This window comes from Corythoichthys intestinalis, chromosome 7, assembly GCF_030265065.1.
Source record: "Corythoichthys intestinalis isolate RoL2023-P3 chromosome 7, ASM3026506v1, whole genome shotgun sequence".
NCBI lineage: Eukaryota > Metazoa > Chordata > Actinopteri > Syngnathiformes > Syngnathidae > Corythoichthys > Corythoichthys intestinalis.
This window is the reverse complement of record NC_080401.1, coordinates 52,653,041-52,673,378: the sequence shown is the minus strand read 5'-3', so window position 1 is coordinate 52,673,378 and position 20,338 is coordinate 52,653,041. Positions and strand designations below refer to the sequence as shown.

Genomic DNA, 20,338 nt, shown 5'->3' with positions numbered 1-20,338 from the left:
ATTTTGAAGAATTTTGTGTAGTGCTGCAACGATTAACTCGAGTAATTCGATTAGAAAAAAGCTTCGAATCAAATTTTGCTGCTTCGAGTATTTGTTTAAATACTGTGGCATAGTCATGGTTTGTTTTGAAAGTGTTTGCGATTCATTTTATTGATTTGGATGGATACAATGACCTCTAGTGGCAATAGTGAATATGACATAACTCATTTAACATGGCTGAATCCAGCTGCTCCCTGTTAAGACCAACATAAGGTAAGTTTTTGTGTGAGTTAATATTTTTTTTATGCATTCGTAATTTATTTTCTAGGTATATTTAGCCTTTTTTTTGTGGGAATATGCATTTGAACGATTTGTTAAGCGCATTGTAAAAAAGAATTTTATTTATTTTTTTAAACGTGTGCCATAAGCATTCATTAATGCTCATGGCAATGTAATCTCATAATTATGATGGTCTTATGGCACCACTGTTAAAGTGTTACCAAATACCATAACTAGTAATTAGTGAAACAACTAGAACAGTAACTGAAGAAATAATTAGCGCAGAACATGAATGTTGATTCGTCATTTACATCTGTATCGCTGCAATGCATGCTAGGAGGCATGTTGGACGACAACAGTGTTGTCAGCAGAGGTTGACTGTCTCCTCCAAGGGAGCAGTGATCGCCAAATGAAGCTTCTTGAAGCTCTGAAACTTTGCAGCCAATTTGTTCAAAGCTTTATGGTGGTTCATTTGGTCTTATGAAAGTCTTATGATGCCGCTGTCAAATAAAGTGTTATCGGTTATCTTTTGGTGTAAATATCCCAAAATATAGGGAGTGTCAGGAGGTGCGGGGCAGGGAGGTGGTGTGTGGACCCAAATGCAGGGAAAGGGAGGCGAGGCAGGTAGACGGTGCAAAAATGATTTAATTAAGGCCAGCAAAAACAAAGTATCAGCAAATAATGTGGAGATCCCAAAAAATGCAGCAAACAAAACTCAGGTCACTAACAAAGGCTGGGTATCAAAAACTTACTGAGGCGAACACAAGGGCTTGGACAGGACTTGAAAGTGACGTTGACATACACATTGACGAAGACTCTGACATTGACATTGAAGCAACAAGGAGTGAAAAGAAAATGGGTGGTTATATACACACATGCAGACAAGGGGTAACGAGACGAGGAACAGCTGGGCAATACAGGAGGACTCACTAGGAGCAGGTACAACAGGTGAAATCAATGGGTAATCACAGGGACAAGTCACACTAGGAAAAAAAACAACACAAAACCTAACAGGGAGGACAGCTGCATCTTATAGTCCAGTGCGGCTCATTTATGAACAAATGCCGTTCTCGCGTCAAATTTTGTGGGCGGCTGCTTATAATTTGGTGCGCCTTATGGTCCGAAAAGTAAGGTGTATGGAGTTTTATGAAGGGCCAAAACCCTTTTTTAAATTTGATTAATTTTGGCTTTAATTTTTTTAAGTGTTCAAATGTTAGAAATGTGTTTATTAACATGCAATACCCATTAAAACATGTAATAATAGTTAATACGAATGTTAAGTTTAAAAATTTTTTTATTTTTTTTTAATTCTTATCGCCCTATTAAGGGGCTCCAAAAAGATTTGTACAATTTAAAGAAAGAAAGAAAGAAAAAAGTTTCTGAACAATTGTCGATTATCAAAATCGTCAATTTAGTATTCAATTGGTTGCTGATTCATCAATTTATTGTGGCAGCCCTACTTAACAATAACCATATAACGTTATGTAATTTAAAACCAAAAAGCCAAAACTTTAAGAAAATGTTTTAAATTTGAGATTTTTTTTTCTGTTAATTGTTTTAAACATTTTTGACAAATGTGACTCAACTGTAAGCATCAAGATTTACATGAATTTGCCATTTTCTATTTTTTTCTACCTTTAGCTGTGTCTTAAAAGTTGGCTGATGACAAAAGTATTTATAGGTACAGAATGTTTAGAAACTAGTTGACAAGTTTTCAATGTCAATAGTATTAAAAGAGTTAAATCTCATTCATTGAATGATCGCTGCCAACCCTCCCAGTCAAAATAGATTGGACGTCTATTACTGTGATTAGTAGACAATGGATTGAAAAGCATTTTTATTTTATTGAATCCTAAAAAAGCTCCTTAGCATATAAACCTAAGCTCCAAAAGTTTATGGTGCGTGCTGACAGAAATATGTTTTTCGGCTTTTTTAACCGCTGGCGGTGCGTCGTGACCACATTCCTCTTCAAATTGGAGTCTCCCCGTCAGCTGGAAACATTCTGCACCACAAGTGTAAGTCGATCCGGTGTGTGATTTAGCCTCGTTGTAAATGATGCATAGCCTCGCGGCCATCTCGCGGCTCCCGTCAATCCCACAAACATGCCCGTAAATGTCACAATTCCCCACACGGCGGTCGCGTTAGAGGCATGTCGCGGGACCCTGCGACGGCTCCGTTTCTACTATCACACAGTAATTACTTTAACACCAGGTTCATTTTTTTTTACCATGAGTGTCAGGCTTCTGGCTTCCAGGTAGGTCAGAAAGGTTAAAACGTTTCTTGGAAAGAGACTGTCAATCAATAGTGTAACTGAGAAGGGAAAAACTATTTTAAAAATTTGCCTTATGTGTGACATAGTCCTGATACAGCAATAATTCATTCCTTTCAAAAAGTAGGTTAAGTACAGTATGTCATGGAAGGAGTGGGTAAATAGAACTTTGGACTGTTTGATTAGCTCGGACGAGGGAGAGCAAAGTCTGCACGGACAAGCCTTTACAGCGCTGTTTCCCGCTAAAGTGCCGAGCGAAAATTGAGTGACTGACAAAAGGATTGTAAAAATCAGTTATGGTGTGCTATTGCTTAAAAGTTTTCTGGTCTTTCTGTAATACCCTAGAAGATGCCACTTAAGCCATGAGTAATTGGTAAGTAGTAATTGGTGTCCCTGAAGATGTTAAAGTAATATATCTTGACTGGTTGAAAGTCTTTTTAGGTCAGGGAAGAGCCATTTGATTGGAATAGAGCTGCCACAAACTATTATTTTGATAGCTGACTAATAGGATTGCACCCACGATTATAGCGATTACAATTTGAAAAATACTGATTTAGACCTGGTAGCTTTTCATAGCTAAAATTTAGGTGCAGAATACAAAACATATCAGTTTTTCCTCGGTCATGTCAAGTTTTTTTTTTTTTTTTTAAACCACATCTTACCACTTTACTACATAATGTTATTACAGTAATTTTCGCGCTATAAGGCGCACCTGGCTATACGCCTCCACCCACCAAAATTGACACAAAAACGGCATTTATTCATAGATAAGCCGCACTGGACTGTAAGCCGCAGCTGTCCTCACTGTACTATGAGATATTTTCACTAGGCCTGTCAAACGATTCAAATTTTTAATCGAGTTAATTACAGCTTAAAAATGAATAATTAATCGCAATTAATCACAATTCAAACCATCTATAAAATATGCCATGTTTTTCTGTAAATTATTGTTGGAATGGAAAGAAGACACAAGATGGATATATACATTCAACATACAGTACATAGGGACTGTATTTGTTTATTATAACAATAAATCAACAAGATGACATTAACATTATTAACATTCTGTTAAAGCGATCCATGGATAGAAAGACTTGTAGTTCTTAAAAGAGAAATGTTAGTACAAGTTATAGAAATTTTATATTAAAACCCCTCTTAATGTTTTCGTTTTAATAAAATTTGTAAAAATTTCAATCAAAAAATAAACTAGTAGCCCGCCATGGTTGATGTCAATAATTCCTTACACATTGCTCATGGGTGCTGAAGCCTATAAAATCAGTCGCACCCAAGCGCCAGCAGAGGGCTTCAAAACTCCATAAAACACAATTAACATGTGGTCATTTCACTGTACTATTATTTGAATCTGTCTGAGCGGGGCGTGTGCGTTAATTGCATCAAATATTTTAACGTGATTAATTTAAAAAATTAATTACCGCCCGTTAACGCGATAATTTTGACAGCCCTAATTTACACCCAAAAATATCAACCAGTAGCACTTGATTTGACAGTGGTATCAAAAGACCAAATGAAGCGCCATGAAGCTTTGCACTAATTGGCTTAAAAGCTTCATTGCTTCAAGAAGCTTCAATTTGGCCATCACTGTTCTCTTGGAGGAGACAGTCAACCTCTGGTGCCTCCTGCTGTCAACACTGTTGTCATCCAAAATGCCTCCTAGCATGCATTGCAGCACTACGGATGTAAATAACAAATCAAAATTCATGTTTTGTGCTAATTATTTCTTCAGTTACTGTTCTAGTTGTTTCATTCATTGCTAGTTATGGAATTTGGTAACACTTTATTTGACGGTGGCGCCATAAGACTGTCTTGAGACATAATTATGACATTATACTGTAATGAACATTAATGAATGCTTATGACGGATGTCATTTTGTGTCATCTGGCAAATTATTTTCCTTTTGGAAAGATGTAAAAGATCCGAGCTGGGCATAAGTGGAGTTAGTGACATAATTTGCTGGATGACACTTAATGACATCCGTCATAAGCATTCATTAATGCCCATGGCTACAAAATAACTATCCAAAAGTCCAAAAGTATAATAATTTGTTTAATGATGAATAGGATAGGAAGCATTTCCCTCTGGTGGCAGCGTTGAGTCTGACTGGAATGTCGCCTTGTATGACTAAGAAGCATTCATCTATGCATAAAGAATAGATGTGCTCTGGTTTGGCCCACATTTCAGCTAATATATGTTTGTGTATGCATTTGTAATTAAGTTTACAGCTACAGTTTGTGGAGTTACGTGTAAGCGATTTGCAATGATAATTGTAAATACATTAGCATTCGTAGCATTTAAGCTAGCAGACTTTTGTTTGGCAAATTGGGCTAATTTAATCTACTAAATGTACATGTTGATCAGACTAGATGGACGTTCGAACACCAATTTTGTGTCAAGTGTTGTGAAAATGCGTGTCGTTTTTAGCATAAGTGTACATATGTGTGTTTTAGCTTTACAAATTATCAAAAGTTAAGGAAGTAAAATGCTTCAAAAAGCACAATTGTTTGCTGTCTGTTAAGCTGAACAACTTCATGTTTAGTGAGGACAGAACAAGTCATGTTAATAAAGTAAAGCAGGGGTCCCCAAACTACCGGATACGGCCCTCCTCCACATTTGGTCCAGCCCCTTGAACAATTTTTTTTTTTTTTTCCCCCAATAGTTTTATTTCCTGGCTTTTTTCTGTGAAGAACACAGAGAGGGTTGTTTGGTTTTTATCTATTTAATTAATAGTGTTGTCATTATTATATTATATTATATTATATTATATTATATTTTATATATATATATATATATTATTAGGGCTGTCAAAATTATCGCGTTAACGGGCGGTAATTAATTTTTTAAATCAATCCCGTTAAAATATTAGACGCAATTAATACACATGCCCCGCTCAAACAGATTCAAATAACAGCACAGGCTTATGTGCACTTGTTACTTGTGTTTTTTGGAGTTTTGTCACCCTCTGCTGGCGCTTGGGTGCGACTGATTTTATGACCATGAGAATTGTGTAATTATTGACATCAACAATAGCGACCTACTAGTTTATTTTTTGATTGAAAATTTTACAAATTTTATTAAAACGAAAACATTTAGAGGGATTTTAATATGCAATTTCTATAACTTGCACTAACATTTATCTTTTAAGAACTACAAGTCTTTCTATCCATGGATCACTTTATCAAATTGTTAATGTTAATGCCATCTTGTTGATTTATTGTTATAATAAACAAATACGGTACTTATGTACAGTATGTTGAATTTGTTTGTCTTGTGTCTTTCCATTCCAACAATAATTTACAGAAAAATATGGCATATTTTATAGATGGTTTGAATTGCGATTAATTACGATTAATTCATTTTTAAGCTGTAATTAACTCGATTAAAAATTTTAATCGTTTGACAGCTTTTTCGACAGTTTGACGTTTATTATTTTTATTTTATTGACTTTTGTTCCGTGAAGAATGCAGAAAGGGTTATTTGATTGTGACTTTCTGAAAAACAATACATTTTTCTGTTACAAACTGACCTGGCCCCTCATCAGAGAAGGGAAAAGTTATGTGGCCCTCACAGAAAAAAGTTTGGGGACCCCTGAAGTAAAGTGAAAAATAAGATACTGAGAGGTACAATTAGTTACTGCTTGTGCAACTAAAAAAGACTGGAAACAAAATCGCGGACAAGACTCCCACGTTGTAAAGTCGTAATCGCCTACTACCTGTTCTCCTAAATCTCCTTGGCGTTGGCAACAAGAGCTCATTTTTAACGCTAAATCTTCCCGACATCAATGCTATAAATCACCTTCCTTGTTTTATTTATGTCAATAAGTGTACTTGCTTTTGTCGCCGGCATGCTGTAATTACAGATACACTCATTCGCCTGCGGGACGCGTGGCCCGCCGGTTGCAACCACAGCAAAAATAGATTTACGGTCTTGCATGGGCGCAGCTGAAATTTCACTCCAAGACTCGACATGCTGCGACAAGTTCAGGGCCGCTATTAGCTCCAGCTGTTCTCGCCGCTGGGTTCTCGCTGTACTGTAGTTTTTTATTTTTTTATTTTTTTATTTTTTATTTTATTTGGTCAATCCAGATGTCAAACAAGTTCCCAAACTACCATGACTCTTCAACCTGTCATCCATGTTATGTTATGCTAAAGCCATACCACACCCTCCTGCCGTGGACCAAGTCCAAGTGCGACTTAAAACCGGCGAGAAAAAAAAAGGAGGAGGCGCTTCCTCCTTGTTCCTCTGCTTGAGTGGGAAAGTGTGTCAGTGGAGCAGCTCAGGCTCGGCAGGCCCGACTTTGCTGCTCAGCTGACTGGCAGGTGAGTCGGCGAGTCGAAAAGCCAAAGTCACCCGCCCGCCCAGCCAATGGGAGCGGAGGCGGGCGAGAGAGGAACGTCATACGGTTGCCGGGGTGACCACCTTTGAATGCGCGCGTTCGTGGAATGCGGCCAGACTGCAGTTATATAACAGGTTGGCGAGAGGGGAGGGAGGGAGCGAGCAAGCGAGGCCATGGAGAGAGAGAGAGAGAGCAGTTTTTTTTCCCTCCTTTTCTTTCCACTTGCCTTTATTTATTCATATCCTTCCGATGCAGTTCGCCGGGAATTTTGATTGTCATTCCAGAATTGTGGGATATATAACTGAAAAAAGACAAAAAAAAACATTCGCTTTTCTGATTTTGTGCTATCAATCGTCATCAATAATAGGCAATAAACTATCTATAAAGTTAACTACTAATATATTGATTAGGTTATGGCAGTGGTCCTCAACCACCAGGCCGCGGACTGGTATCGGTCTGTGGCACATTTGCTACCGGGCCACAGAGAAATAGTTTATTAATGACTGCAATCTGGCCTGTGGCTCTTGACACGTTCAACATCCCTGTCTACTTTATACACTAGTCCGAGTAAAGTTTTGTATACAACCCCTAGCAAAAGGTATGGAATCATCATCATCACCTTGTCTAATGCAGATTCTTGACTCTTGACAAGGTGATGATGCTGGAACTTTTGTTTGGTGCTGTTCCTGTGAGATTTACAAAGATGACTGCCTGAAGATGACATTAAAAGTCACTCAGCCCTTAATGGTATCAGGCAAAGGCACTGGGGAGATGGCTGTGGCTAAAGCTTCAATAAATGCACAAGTTTACATTGAAACTTTGGACAGCTCTCTTATTCCTTCGATTGAAAATATGTTTGTCATTTTCCAAGATGACAATGAATCATGCCACAGAGCTAAAACTGTTAAAGCATTAGTCGGAGAAAGACTCATCCAGTCAATGCAATGGCCTGCAAATTGCCAAGATGTCAACCCTAATGATAACCTGTGGTGGAAATAGGAAAAAAATGGTCCACAGCAAGGCTCCGACCTGCAAGGATGATGTGGCAACTGCAATTAAAAAGAGTTGGCACCAAATTGATGAAGATTACTCAAGTCCATGCCTCAGAGACTGCAAGCTATCATAAAAGCCAGAGGTGGTGCTACTAAATACTAAAGATGTGTTTTGATTGTTATTTCTTTGTTTGTTTCTCATGATTCCATTTTTTCCCCTCAGAATGGAGTGATTCCATATACATTTCCCTGCACTTGCTCTATAGAATTAACATTTACTGACCACCACAATATTTACTATTCATTTCTTTTAGTGTTTCTGAATGCTAAAGAGTTGCACTTTTGAACTAATTCATGTTTTCAAGCTTTTTATCTGAGTTTGTTCTACATGATAAAACGTCTGAGTGAGTGCTTGTCCGAGACTGATGATTCCATACTTTTTGCTAGGGGTTGTAGGTCGCCATCTAGTGGTTGGCCGCAATTACTAGGATGTTTGCACACTTTTCGCAGCCCAGCGCCAGCCAATGTAAACAATAACGTTAGCTGCTGTTGGCTGTGTGCTGCGGGTGGCGACGTCTTTGGACAACTTTTTTACGGGAAAACGGCCACCTGCTGGGCCAGAAGAGGAGCCTAAGACCAAGTCCATTCTGTATAATACGTGGCTAAAAGCTAGCAAACGAGGAAACAAAAGCGAATGCGCTGAGAGCATCATACCTCATGATGAACCATATTGCTAAAGCTAAGAAACATCACGATTGCAGAACAACTCATTATGCTTGCGACCACAGATATTTACAATAGATACAAGTTTCAAGAGAGTCCGCTGTTAAAAAAAAGGTTGATTCAGTGAATGGTGAGTGACATTTTCCCTGCAGTTAATATTCGTTTTTAGCCTCGACGTGTTATTTTAGATTTACTGTCATTTTCTGCCACACATTGCTGGTCCGTGAAAAGAAGGGCCCTCATTACACCGATCCGTGATGCAAAAAAGGTTGGGGACCACTGGCTTATGGTAGTAGGGTTGCGGCCACGTTGTGAGACATGTTTCATGAATGTTAATCCATATTTGTTCAAGACAGCTATTATAGTTAAATAAGGTTCTACTGACTTATTTCGTAGCAAGAAAAATATTCAAGCATTCTTTTGTCTTAGTTTATTTTTTTCCTTAAGATTTGGTCCCAGGGCAAACGTTTACTCGGAAACAATGTTTTAGTATTTCAAAACCTGGTATAAATGACTAGTGGTGGGCTGAAGCTATCAATTATTTTAGTAGTCGATTAATCAATGAACTACTTAGTTTGAATAATTGAGTAATCGGATAAGGAGCATGAAAAATTTAAATACTTGAGCTGACCTCAAACGGTATTTAAAAAAAAAAAAAAAAAAAAAAAAAAGTACAACAAAGAAAGATTGGCTAACTTATATAGCAAAAGTCTGCTAGCTTAAATACTATTAAACGTTTTTTTTTTTTTTTTTTTTTTTTTTTTTTTGTACAACGCCCTTAAAAATGGTTCAGACACATATTCCCACAAAAAATGGCTAAATATACCTTGAAACTAAATTACGAATGCATTAAAAAAAACATTAGCTCAAACAAGGACTTGGCTTATGTTGGTCTTAACATGGAGCAGCTGGATTCAGCCATGTGAAATGAGGCAGACTAGAGGGCTGTGTATCCACCCAAAACAATATAAATGCAAACACTTTGAAAATACACCATTACAACGCCACTTTAATTAAACGAATGCTCGGAACAACAAAAATTTAAAAAAGTGATATATATATATATATATATATATTAGGGCTGTCAAACGATTAAAATTTTTAATCGAGTTAATTACAGCTTTAAAATTAATCGCAATTCAAACCATCTATAAAATATGCCATATTTTTCTGTAAATTATGGTTGGAATGGAAATATAAGACACAAGATGGATAGATACATTCAACATACGGTACATAAGGACTGTATTTGTTTATTATAACAATAAATCAACAAGGTGGCATTAACATTATTAACATTCTGTTAAAGCGATCCATGGATAGAAAGACTTGTAGTTCTTAAAAGATAAATGTTAGTACAAGTTATAGAAATTTTATATTAAAACCCCTCTTAATGTTTTCGTTTTAATAAAATTTGTAAAATTTTCTATCAAAAAATAAACTAGTACCCGCCATTGTTGATGTCAATAATTACTTACACAATGCTCATGGGTGCTGAAGCCTATAAAATCAGTGGCACCCAAGCGCCAGCAGAGGGCGGCAAAACTCCATAAAACAATTAACAAGTGGGCCTTTCACTGTACTGTCATTTAAATCTGTCTGAGCAGGGCATGTGCGTTAATTGTGTCAAATATTTTAACGTGATTAATTTTAAAAATCAATTACCGCCCGTTAACGCGATAATTTTGACAGCCCTAATATATATAATTATTTGCTTTCGCCGAGAACAGCCTCTCATTTACACAACGAATGAGTTGCCACAATAGACTTCAAACTCTGTACCAAGTTCAACGATGATTAACATATTTGTGCCTTTGATGGAAGAGCTACGGAGGCGTCTATGGCCAGATCAAAGTTACAAACCTGTCAATCATTAAGTACCAAACCCTAGATGCAATGGTGACCAAGAAAAAGTTTGGTCGCACTGCTTTTCGGGAGGGTTGGTGAGAGGCTGTACGAGCATTGAGCAGAAAAACATATTTTGTTAGTTAAAAACCCGATGCTTTTCACCAGACTCCAAACCTCTGAAAAATGGCACGATCGGCCCGATTTCCGATCATGTGAGCGGATGTGGACATCTCTAATGAATACAATGTGATCATAGTGAGTCCACCAAGGTCTTCCCAAACAAAGCTTTTCAAGTCTGGTGAAAATTCTTCTAGTTTTAATATTGCAATCCCTCAAAAATCGCAATGTCAGTTTTTACCAATATTGTTCAGCCCTATTTTCAATTAACTAAACCCACCTGGACGCCACAAAGTGTATGTTAAAAAAAAAAAAAAGCTGTCCAAGAGTTTTCTAAATGCTAATGCTAACGCAAACGCTATACTAACACAACAAATTACATTTTAGTGTGTGGTGATCATTTAGACACTCAGCAGAGACCTTTACAGGCTAAAGCGACATGGCATATTCTGTCTACCCAGATAAGAAAACACATCTTTTCATTTCAAAACAAGTCAGGAGCCTGGAGAGGACACCAGTGAGTGTCTGTGTGTGAGGGGGGGGGTTGGGGGACGCACCACGTCACTTGAGTGACACAACCAAACACTGCTACAATGCAATCTAACTACAAATACGATAAGAAAATGTCACACATTGTGAACATTTGATGGAAACTATGGCACATTTTTTACACTAGCAATTGTGTCATCATGGTTTAATCTCCCAAGACACATTTTTAGCTTGTCGCGTCATCGTCAGGATAAATTGTTCGTCTACGAAATGTTTTGGTTATCGTTGACAAAAACAACAATGGATAATGGATTTTTTTTTAGTTTAAACATAAAAAGAATTCCACCACTTACTGATGCAGCCATTTTATGTTGTCAGTTATACCGACGCACATACATTACAAACTGATCCACTCAAGCAGAGGTGCATGGGATAGTGGGTATTAATGACATCATGAAGGGCCGGCAAGCTAGGATTGTGTAAAATTTGACTAAGATAAGTCAGAAAAGATAAGTACCACATGATAAAATCTTTGTCACTTACGCATAATAAAAATGACTGTAAATTTAGTTGTTTTGTTTTTTAAGATTCTTTACGCTGCGATGCAAACAGTAAAGTGTTTATTTCTCTTTAAAATCTGAGGACGGCTCATAAAATGTCCTCTTAATTCTGTCGCCATTTTGCAAGAAGTGTGGATAAAAACATTTCGAAGTTTTTTTCCTCAGATCTTGTTTGTTCTCCGAGCGGCTTTTCATGTGTGGGTGCTGAATTCCAAGTATTTTTATTTATTTTTTTTTTTTTTTACAAAAGAACTCTCACAAGCAAAATAAGTGGCAAAACCGCTAATACGATTGAGCCATAAGAAAATGATCAGTTACGGTTTTCCCATTAGAAATCCTCGGGGGTCGGCTTGTTTTTCTGGATAGGCTCGCGAGCATTTTGTTGTTCCTAAACGAGGAGGAGGAGGGACAGAGCGGCGCGAGCCATGAAACTTTATAACCTCGGGCCTCAGCTAATGCAATTGACCTGCTATTCTGGGCTGAGGAGGCCCAGCTACTTAGATAAACAACATAATGAAAAGAACATGCTGTTCCTTGGTAAGAAGGCTCAAGCTTCCACAATGAAGCCGAGGTGCATAATGTACAGTTCTACACTCATTCGTATGTCATTTACAGGAGGTGCCGACTTCTCCGCATGTCACCACTGAAGTTTTTGGCCTGAAGTTAAAGCGACTCCACCTATGACTTTTTGCATGAGGCCTGAGATCATTTTTAATTACAATTAGTGCTTATTAAATACCAACTTATTGGAAGGAAGTCGAGAATTTATGCAAATGAGTATTCCAATAAGGACTGGCCCAAAAAAAAAACAAAGTGCACTTCCACGAATAGGCAAAGTATTTCCCTCTTTTGCTGGGTAGGGTACATTCCAACTTTTTTTACCGTATTGTGTGGCAGTGGCAAGTATTCCGAAAAACAATACAGTGTTGCCTTGAGAAAACTCCATTTTAAATCATATTTCCCTATTGAAGTGATCCCAAAGCCACACCCGCAATCAATGAAATACCTTTAATAGGAATATGTGAAAGAATATTTTATTCATGCTTATAAGACACATAACTGCTGTGAAACCATATTCATTTGTGCTGTGACTGTATCTATTCATGTTCGTGTGCTCTATCTATTTCTTTGAATATAATACAGTTTCTGTGGACTGCCTTATCTGATTTTAGTCCCTCTTGTACCAGCTATGGATAAGTTCCCAAGGTCGTAACTCAAGATGTTTTTCTGTGGAAAACCACCAGAGTTGATACTTAAAGTTCACTTTCGTTTTTGTAGGTATCGTTTCAGAGTAAGCATCGCCCTTTCAACAGGCATATAGACCCTTAACTTGTGTATTCTCATTGTACTCCTGCGTGTTCACAGCTCCTAGCTGGATCACGCCATTGTACCCTTGATATATATCTTGTTTTTGTATATAGTCTTCGAAGCAGGCAATCCTTGGCTGGGTTTGATTCTTTCTCTTATTTGAGCTATTGATTGATATTTGTCTCGGAGTTCAAATTTGGGCTTCCTTGACAATATGGTATTTTAAGTCTTTCAGTGTAATGACGGCGAAAGATTTTCGGTAACACTTTACAATAAGGGTCCCTTAATTAACATTCTTTAAACATTAGCTATTGTCTAAAAAATGCATTAAGTAACATTACAATAACTAATATAATTGCTAATCTAACATTTATTAATATATTAACATGAGTTAAAACATTAGTTAATGCATTAGTTAATGCATAACCAGACAGTAACTAATGATTTGGTAAAATAAAAAAATAAAAGGCCTATATAGGGTTAGGGTTTGTTAATTTAAGCATTTATAATTTCTTAGTTAAGGGACATGTGCTATACTTTACAATAAGGGTCCAAAAAACATTCACTAATGGTTAATTAAGGTTAAGTAATACTTATGAGGTACGTTCACGTGAAATCATACTATACTTAAGGTTAGGTTAGCAGCAGCCAAGGACTCACAGAGCAATGTTTCTCATTTTAAAATAGCAATCACTTACTAGCACCAGTATACATTAATAACTATTTATTAATGCACTAATGTAAATGTGAATTAATGTTAAGTAATGTATTATATAATAACTAGGGCTGTCAAATTTATCGCGTTGTGTTGAATTGTGCTATATAAATAAATTTGCCTTGCTTTGCCTTGCCTTGCCAGTGTTTGCTGGCGCTGTTTGGAACGGAAAGTTCAGGTGTGTTATTAAAATTTTGAAAACTTATTTGTCCTGCTTGTCATTATGGGTTGCTGGCATAAATACAGTCGATGAACAAGTACATCTATTTGGCAGAATGGCTCGGAGTGCGTTCCACAGATGATGTAATGTTTTCATCAAACGAATCAATCAATTTGACCGAAAACTATGCTCCTTCTAGCCTGTTTCATCTTTTTACTTTCTGTCTTCCTCCAGCTCAAATAGAAGTGATACCCTGCAAAATCTGCGGGGACAAATCCTCAGGAATCCACTACGGTGTCATCACCTGTGAAGGATGCAAGGTGAGTGCCCAAAAAAATTACTAAAATCATTACACTAGAGTCCCATCCAGCTGTTTATTTGTTTTTATAGCCACCGCCCAACTCATGTTTGTAATACTGAACTGGGGTGTTTTTGTGAAGGGCTTCTTTCGACGCAGCCAGCAGAACAATGCCATCTATTCATGCTCGCGACAGAGAAACTGCCTGATTGATCGGACCAATCGCAACCGCTGTCAGCACTGCCGACTGCAGAAGTGTCTTGCTTTGGGCATGAGTCGTGACGGTGAGTTCAACAACCCAATTATACCAAGTACCCACTCTATGCACTTACACCAAATAGAAGTAAAGCTCCATGTGGAGAAAAAGACCCTGGTGAAAGTTGAAGTACTGATTCAACACAGATACTTATTTAAAAAAAAAAAAAAAAAAACCATGAAATGGACATTTTAACTCTGGCTGCCAGCACTTTTAAGCACCTTACATATGGCGGAAAAAACTCACAAGACTGAAAGAACAGTTTCTGCTCTTGCACTCCTCCTTAAAAGAAACTGCTGTATTTTAAGCCAAAACAACTGTTGTGTTTGAAAGGACAATATGTCTATATGTGCTGCCATAGCAGATTCATGGCGCAATAAGCCCCCAAACAATTTTTAAATTGTCCGTTTTACCCTGAAACCCGCCGTTTACAGACGTTGCGCAACCATTTTTGTTTCAACCTTGCCATAAAAACAAGGTAAGTAATCGTATTATTCGAAATGTCTGTCATTTTTAGCTTTGAATCATTAAATGATGTCTAATACTTAGTTTAAAAAAAAAAAAAAAAAAAAAAGACTAAAAAATTATTCACTCGCATATTTTAAACATTTAAACAAATTACGTCACAATGAAAAAATTGGCGTCTGTAAAAAAGTCAGATATCTACCTCATAACTATCGCTTAATTGTATTTTTTTCGTTACTGTCGCATTTTCCCCAATATTTTAGATGATAAATAATCGATCCAAACAAAGAAGAATTGAGGAGAAAAAGAAAAAAAACGTTTAAAAGGGTAAATATGTGAAAATGAAAATCTCGGCCACTCCTTGAGGCCTGCGATTTCTGCATCGCGACCCTTGTTATATTACCATGTTTCACCCCTAAAATCCCCCAAAAATCCAGCTGTGGCCATCCACAGCTGCGTCTTGACACTTGGTGATACATGCTGCATGGAGTTTTTGGATTGAAAAGAGGTAAGTACGCGATAATATCTCGTTAAATTCATGCCGTCTGTAATTCTGCTCTCGCGTGCTGTCACCTCCAGATAGGGTTTTGTTGGTTAAAATATTTTTTTTTCTTTAAAATGCCCCCCTGTTCAAAATGTTTATTCCCCCAGAAAATTGAGATTTTAAGCTTTCCAATGATGTATCACACATGCATATCAGACAATTTTGAAATCTGGCCAAATTGGGGGTCTTAGAGCGGAACTTAAAGTCACCTGAGGGTTTTCCGCCATATACATATAAGACATAAACCGTGACGTGAGAGTTTCACATGTGAGAGTTTATTCAAAATCCATTTAGAAAACATTCCCTCAAAATTTGATTGTCTGATTTTAGTTTAACTTCAAATTTTACGATATCTTTGTGTCCCAACGGAATAATCAACTGAAAAACAAGTCAACAATAACTGATATACCAACTCATTTACTGCCATTGACAGCAATAAACGTCAATCAGTCAGTGTGCACATTTTGCTCTATTGAACTCGTTCATCAGTCATGAAATGTTTTTTTTTTCTTCTTAAAATTACCGTATTGGCTCGGATATAAGACGTTGTTTTTTTGCATTGAAATAAGACTCAAAACGTGGGAGTCGTCTTATATTCGGGGTCTAGATATTATACCCATTCACGACGCTAGATGGCGCCAGATATCATGGAAGCGATGTTCTGTCATGACAGATCTCAGCTACTCTCAAGTTTAACCAGTTTGCATTATTTTATTGCAATGTTTTTCCTTATTCAGATTTGTTTCAAGACTACAGTCACAGTTAGACTTCACTTTGATGGTTAATGCAATTATTGCAATTTTGTTGTTTTATCACAATAAATTGGTTTATTTACATTTCAAAAACCAGAAGCCATTCATTTACGAATGTGATTGCACTTTAATTTACATATCTAGATGTTCAGATATTAAGATTTGAATGAGGCAAAATAGCATACTTTTTCTCTCAAATATATTGTTATAATCATTTGTTTCGGATGTACTGTAATTATTTTCTGTATAAAAAATAATTTGGTGTTCAAAAAGGCTTTTTTTCAAATTTGAGTCTTGAAAAAGAGGGGGTCTTCTTATAATCAGGGCCGTCTGATATTCAGGCCAATACGGTACCTGCCTAACTATTACAGTTAGTCCTGCAACGATTAAGCGATTACCTCCAGTAATTCGATTAGGAAAAAAAGATTCAAATTAAATGCTTCAAGTATTCGTTTAACTAAAGTGGCGTTGTAATGGTTTGTTTTGAAAGTGTGTTATTGATTTGGGTGGATACACTGCCTTCTAGTGGCAACAGTGAATATGACATAACTCATTTTACATGGCTGAATCCAGCTGCTCCGACTTGGCATCGACTTGGGGAAAGTGACATGTGCTTTAAAACTGTCAGCATATATATATATATATATATATATATATATATATATATATATTTTTTTTTTTTAATACGTTTTTGGGAGCAAATGAGTTAATGAAAGTAGAACAAGTCTTTGTAATGAATCAAATTAGATATTTACAATATTTTACAGATTTTTGAATACATTGAGTGATTACATAACATACATATATTAAGATTTACAAACACCTGCATTTGCTTGAAAACAAAGATAGTTGCATAGTATTTATAGTTCAACTTTTTTTCTCTTAATTTTTGGTTCTAATGCCAATTTGCAGCAAAAATTTTAAGCCAGAGTAATTAAACAGTAAATTATGTGATTGCAATAAATAGACACATTACATAAATGATAAGTGTACCATTAACATACTGTATTTTCCGCACTATAAGGCACACCGGAGTACTAGGTATCTTCCATTTCAATGAATGGCCTATTTTTAAACTTTTTAAACTATTTTTAAACAGAAAGCATTCACATTTGTCAATGCTACCGCTAGACACCGCAATGTGTAAGTGATTGAGCTTGTAATGTGAACCAAACTTTAACAAAAAATGGATGCAGCGAATTATTCTGACCAGCAGGTGGGAGCAATGCCCCGCAAATGGTCAACTGATTTTCCATACTAGTGTGTAAACTGTAAAGCCAGCACAGTACATATTATCGGTCCTATTAAGAATGTTATTGGATTTATCGGGATGACATCATAATTCCTATTATCGGACCTATAATTATCGGACCAATAATTATCGTGCACTAGTAAGGAGCATTGAATTATAAGGCACGCGGTCGGTTTTTGAGAAAATCGAAGGCTTTTCGGTGGGCCTTATAGTGCAGAAAATATGGTAGTCATTTGTAGTATCCCTCCTAAATAAATATTTGTTCTTTATGCAGCGGTCAAGTTCGGCCGCATGTCCAAGAAGCAGCGCGACAGCCTGTACGCAGAGGTCCAGAAGCACCAGCAGTCCCAGGAGTGTGCCGGCCTGGCGGCCCGGGAAGATAACAACAACCTCGGCGACCACGGACGCACTTACAGAAGAGTGTCCAGCACCACGCTCAGCGACCTGGAGGACTTCACCACGCTGCCCGATGGTCTTCTCTTCAACCTGCCGTTGACGCCCGAAGACGGAGGCGGCGAGTACGGCAACCTGGACATGTTCGCCGGCAGCGCGGGTAGTGGCTCGTCTTCTCAGAGTTCTCCGGAACAGACCAACTTGGACTTTGCGGAGGCCAACCACAGCATCAAGCACGAGTACCAGCTGTTGCACGACTCTGGGCTCTTTTCGCACGCCATCCTCAACCCACTGCCCGAAGGATGCTCACTGCTTGAACTCGGTACGCCAGATTTTTACGACTGGTGAATGCGGGGAAACTTTTTTAACTCCATTTTTCTTCTCTTTTCAGAACACATAACTCAGTGTGTGGTGAAGTCCCATATAGAGACGAGCCAGTATAGTACAGAGGAGTTGAAGAGAATGGTGTGGTCCACATATAGCATGGAAGAGACACGAATGTACCAAACTAAGGTAAGACTCAAATGATATATTGGATGGACAAATGGTTTGATCACAAAATTAGTATAACTAAAATTAATCAAACGCTGTATTATAAAAACTTATACATAAAGCCCCCACAAGGGTCAAGGATAGACACATCCACCGATGCACTCACTGGCAAAAAAAAAAATTTAATGCCTGCTATTGACGGCAATAGATGTTCAATCCATTTCTGCTGGGAGGACATGCCAGTGATCAAATATTTATATTATTTTGCATTTCTTATGTTTAGCTTTTTGTTTTAATAAAAAAAATGAAATCATTGTTTTAATGGGCAAAAAAAAAGAATATTTACTTTTTTCTTAAAATATATCTTTAAATTAAATTTAAATAATAAGGTTAAAAACAAGTTTTTAGTTTAGTTTAGATCCCTGAGGAACACCACAAGCAATACCAAGTTGTTTTGATGTATACTGTCCCATTTTGCCATACTGCACACTTTCGCTTAAATAACTTTTTAACCTTTAAATAACTTTGTTGTAATAACTTGTTTAGCTTATATAAGTTTTTATATATTATTCATAAATAAAAAAATATATATAAATGAATGAAAATAATTGTTTTTTTTTTGTTTTGTTTTGTTTTGTTTTTTTTAAGTATAAGTCACTCTTTTTTCATACTTTGGCTGGGGGTGTGAGTTATACTCTGAAGTGAATCATGTGTTAAATTATTAACACACAATTATTTCATATGTTATTTTTGCAAAAGGGTGCTCAAGGCCTGTGTTTCAAAATTGGCGGTAACTTATAAAAACAACTGAGAAGGGCTGAACAAAATGCCACCGAAAAAAAAAATCATACCCTGCCGATTACAAACTACAAGTAGTGAAATGTGCAGCCGAAACTGGGCACATTCTTAGTTCGTTGTTTATGCGACATGTATGCATGTGACGGTATGAGATTCTGACGGTATCATAACCTTAAGCCAAAATATCACATTTTCATGGTAACACAGTATTGCAAGTACAGCTCTAAAATGGGTTACTTTGAGATACCTGGGTAAAAAAAAAATTAAATATATAAAAAAAACTTTTCAAAACATATTAGCAAATTGGAACATAGAGTAAGTATACTATTAAGTTAAAATAAATTTTTAAAAAATAACAAAAAATAACTGAAATATTCTATATAAAATTACAATGAATGCAGTCCTTTAGGTGAGCCTAAACCCACAGCCGTAGCTCAACATTATTATCATCAGAACAGAAATAATTGAATTATTTTCCATATAAAGCACGTGTGTATGACTTGTATCCAGGGCTGCAGCTATCGATTATTTTAGCAGTCTATTAATCGATGAACTAGTTAGTTCGAATAATCGAGTAATCGGATAAGGGACATGAAAAATTAAAATATCTGAGCTGAGCCTCAAACATTATAAAAAAAATAAATAGATAACGATCTCATCTCGAAGTCCAACAAAAGAACAATTGGCTAATTTACATAACAAAATTCCGCTAGCTTAAATGCTATAAAATGCTAACGTTTTTATTTTTACAATGCTCAACCACAAATGGTTCAGACAAATATTCCCCCAAAAAATGGCTAAATATAACTAAAATTATAAATGCATTAAAAAAAAACATTAGCTCAAACAAGAACTTAGCTTACGTTTGTCTTAACAGGGAGCAGTTGCATTCAGCCATGTGAAAAGAGGCAGACCAGAGGGCAGTGTATCCACCCTAATCAATAAAACTAAATGCAAACACTTTCAAAATAAACCATTACTACACCACTTAAATTAAACGAATATTCGGAGCAACAAAATTTAATTCAAATATTTTTTTTCTAATCCAATACTCGAGTTAATCGATTAATCGTTGCAGCACTAAAGTACACTATTAAGTTAAAATTTAAAAAATAATTCTAAATAAAATTAAAATGAATGCAGTCCTTTAGGTGAGCCTAAACCCACAGCCGCAGCTCAACATTATTACCATCAGAACAGAAATATTGGAATTATTTTCCATATAAGGCAAGTGTGTATGACTCGTATCATGTTTGCCTTATACACACACACTCTCCTTCTCAACACAGACAGTTGC

At 36.7% G+C, this 20,338-nt stretch overlaps 1 protein-coding gene across 1 annotated transcript in view; it reads left to right on the top strand.

The window, feature by feature from the left end:
* rorca (RAR-related orphan receptor C a) overlaps positions 1–20,338 on the top strand; it is a 42,774-nt gene that overhangs the window by 10,090 nt on the left and 12,346 nt on the right. The window contains exons 2-5 of the mRNA XM_057841342.1: positions 14,026–14,111; positions 14,232–14,373; positions 17,633–18,073; positions 18,143–18,264. Coding sequence (XP_057697325.1) covers positions 14,026–14,111; positions 14,232–14,373; positions 17,633–18,073; positions 18,143–18,264 — 791 coding nt within the window. The remainder of the gene's footprint in view (positions 1–14,025; positions 14,112–14,231; positions 14,374–17,632; positions 18,074–18,142; positions 18,265–20,338) is intronic.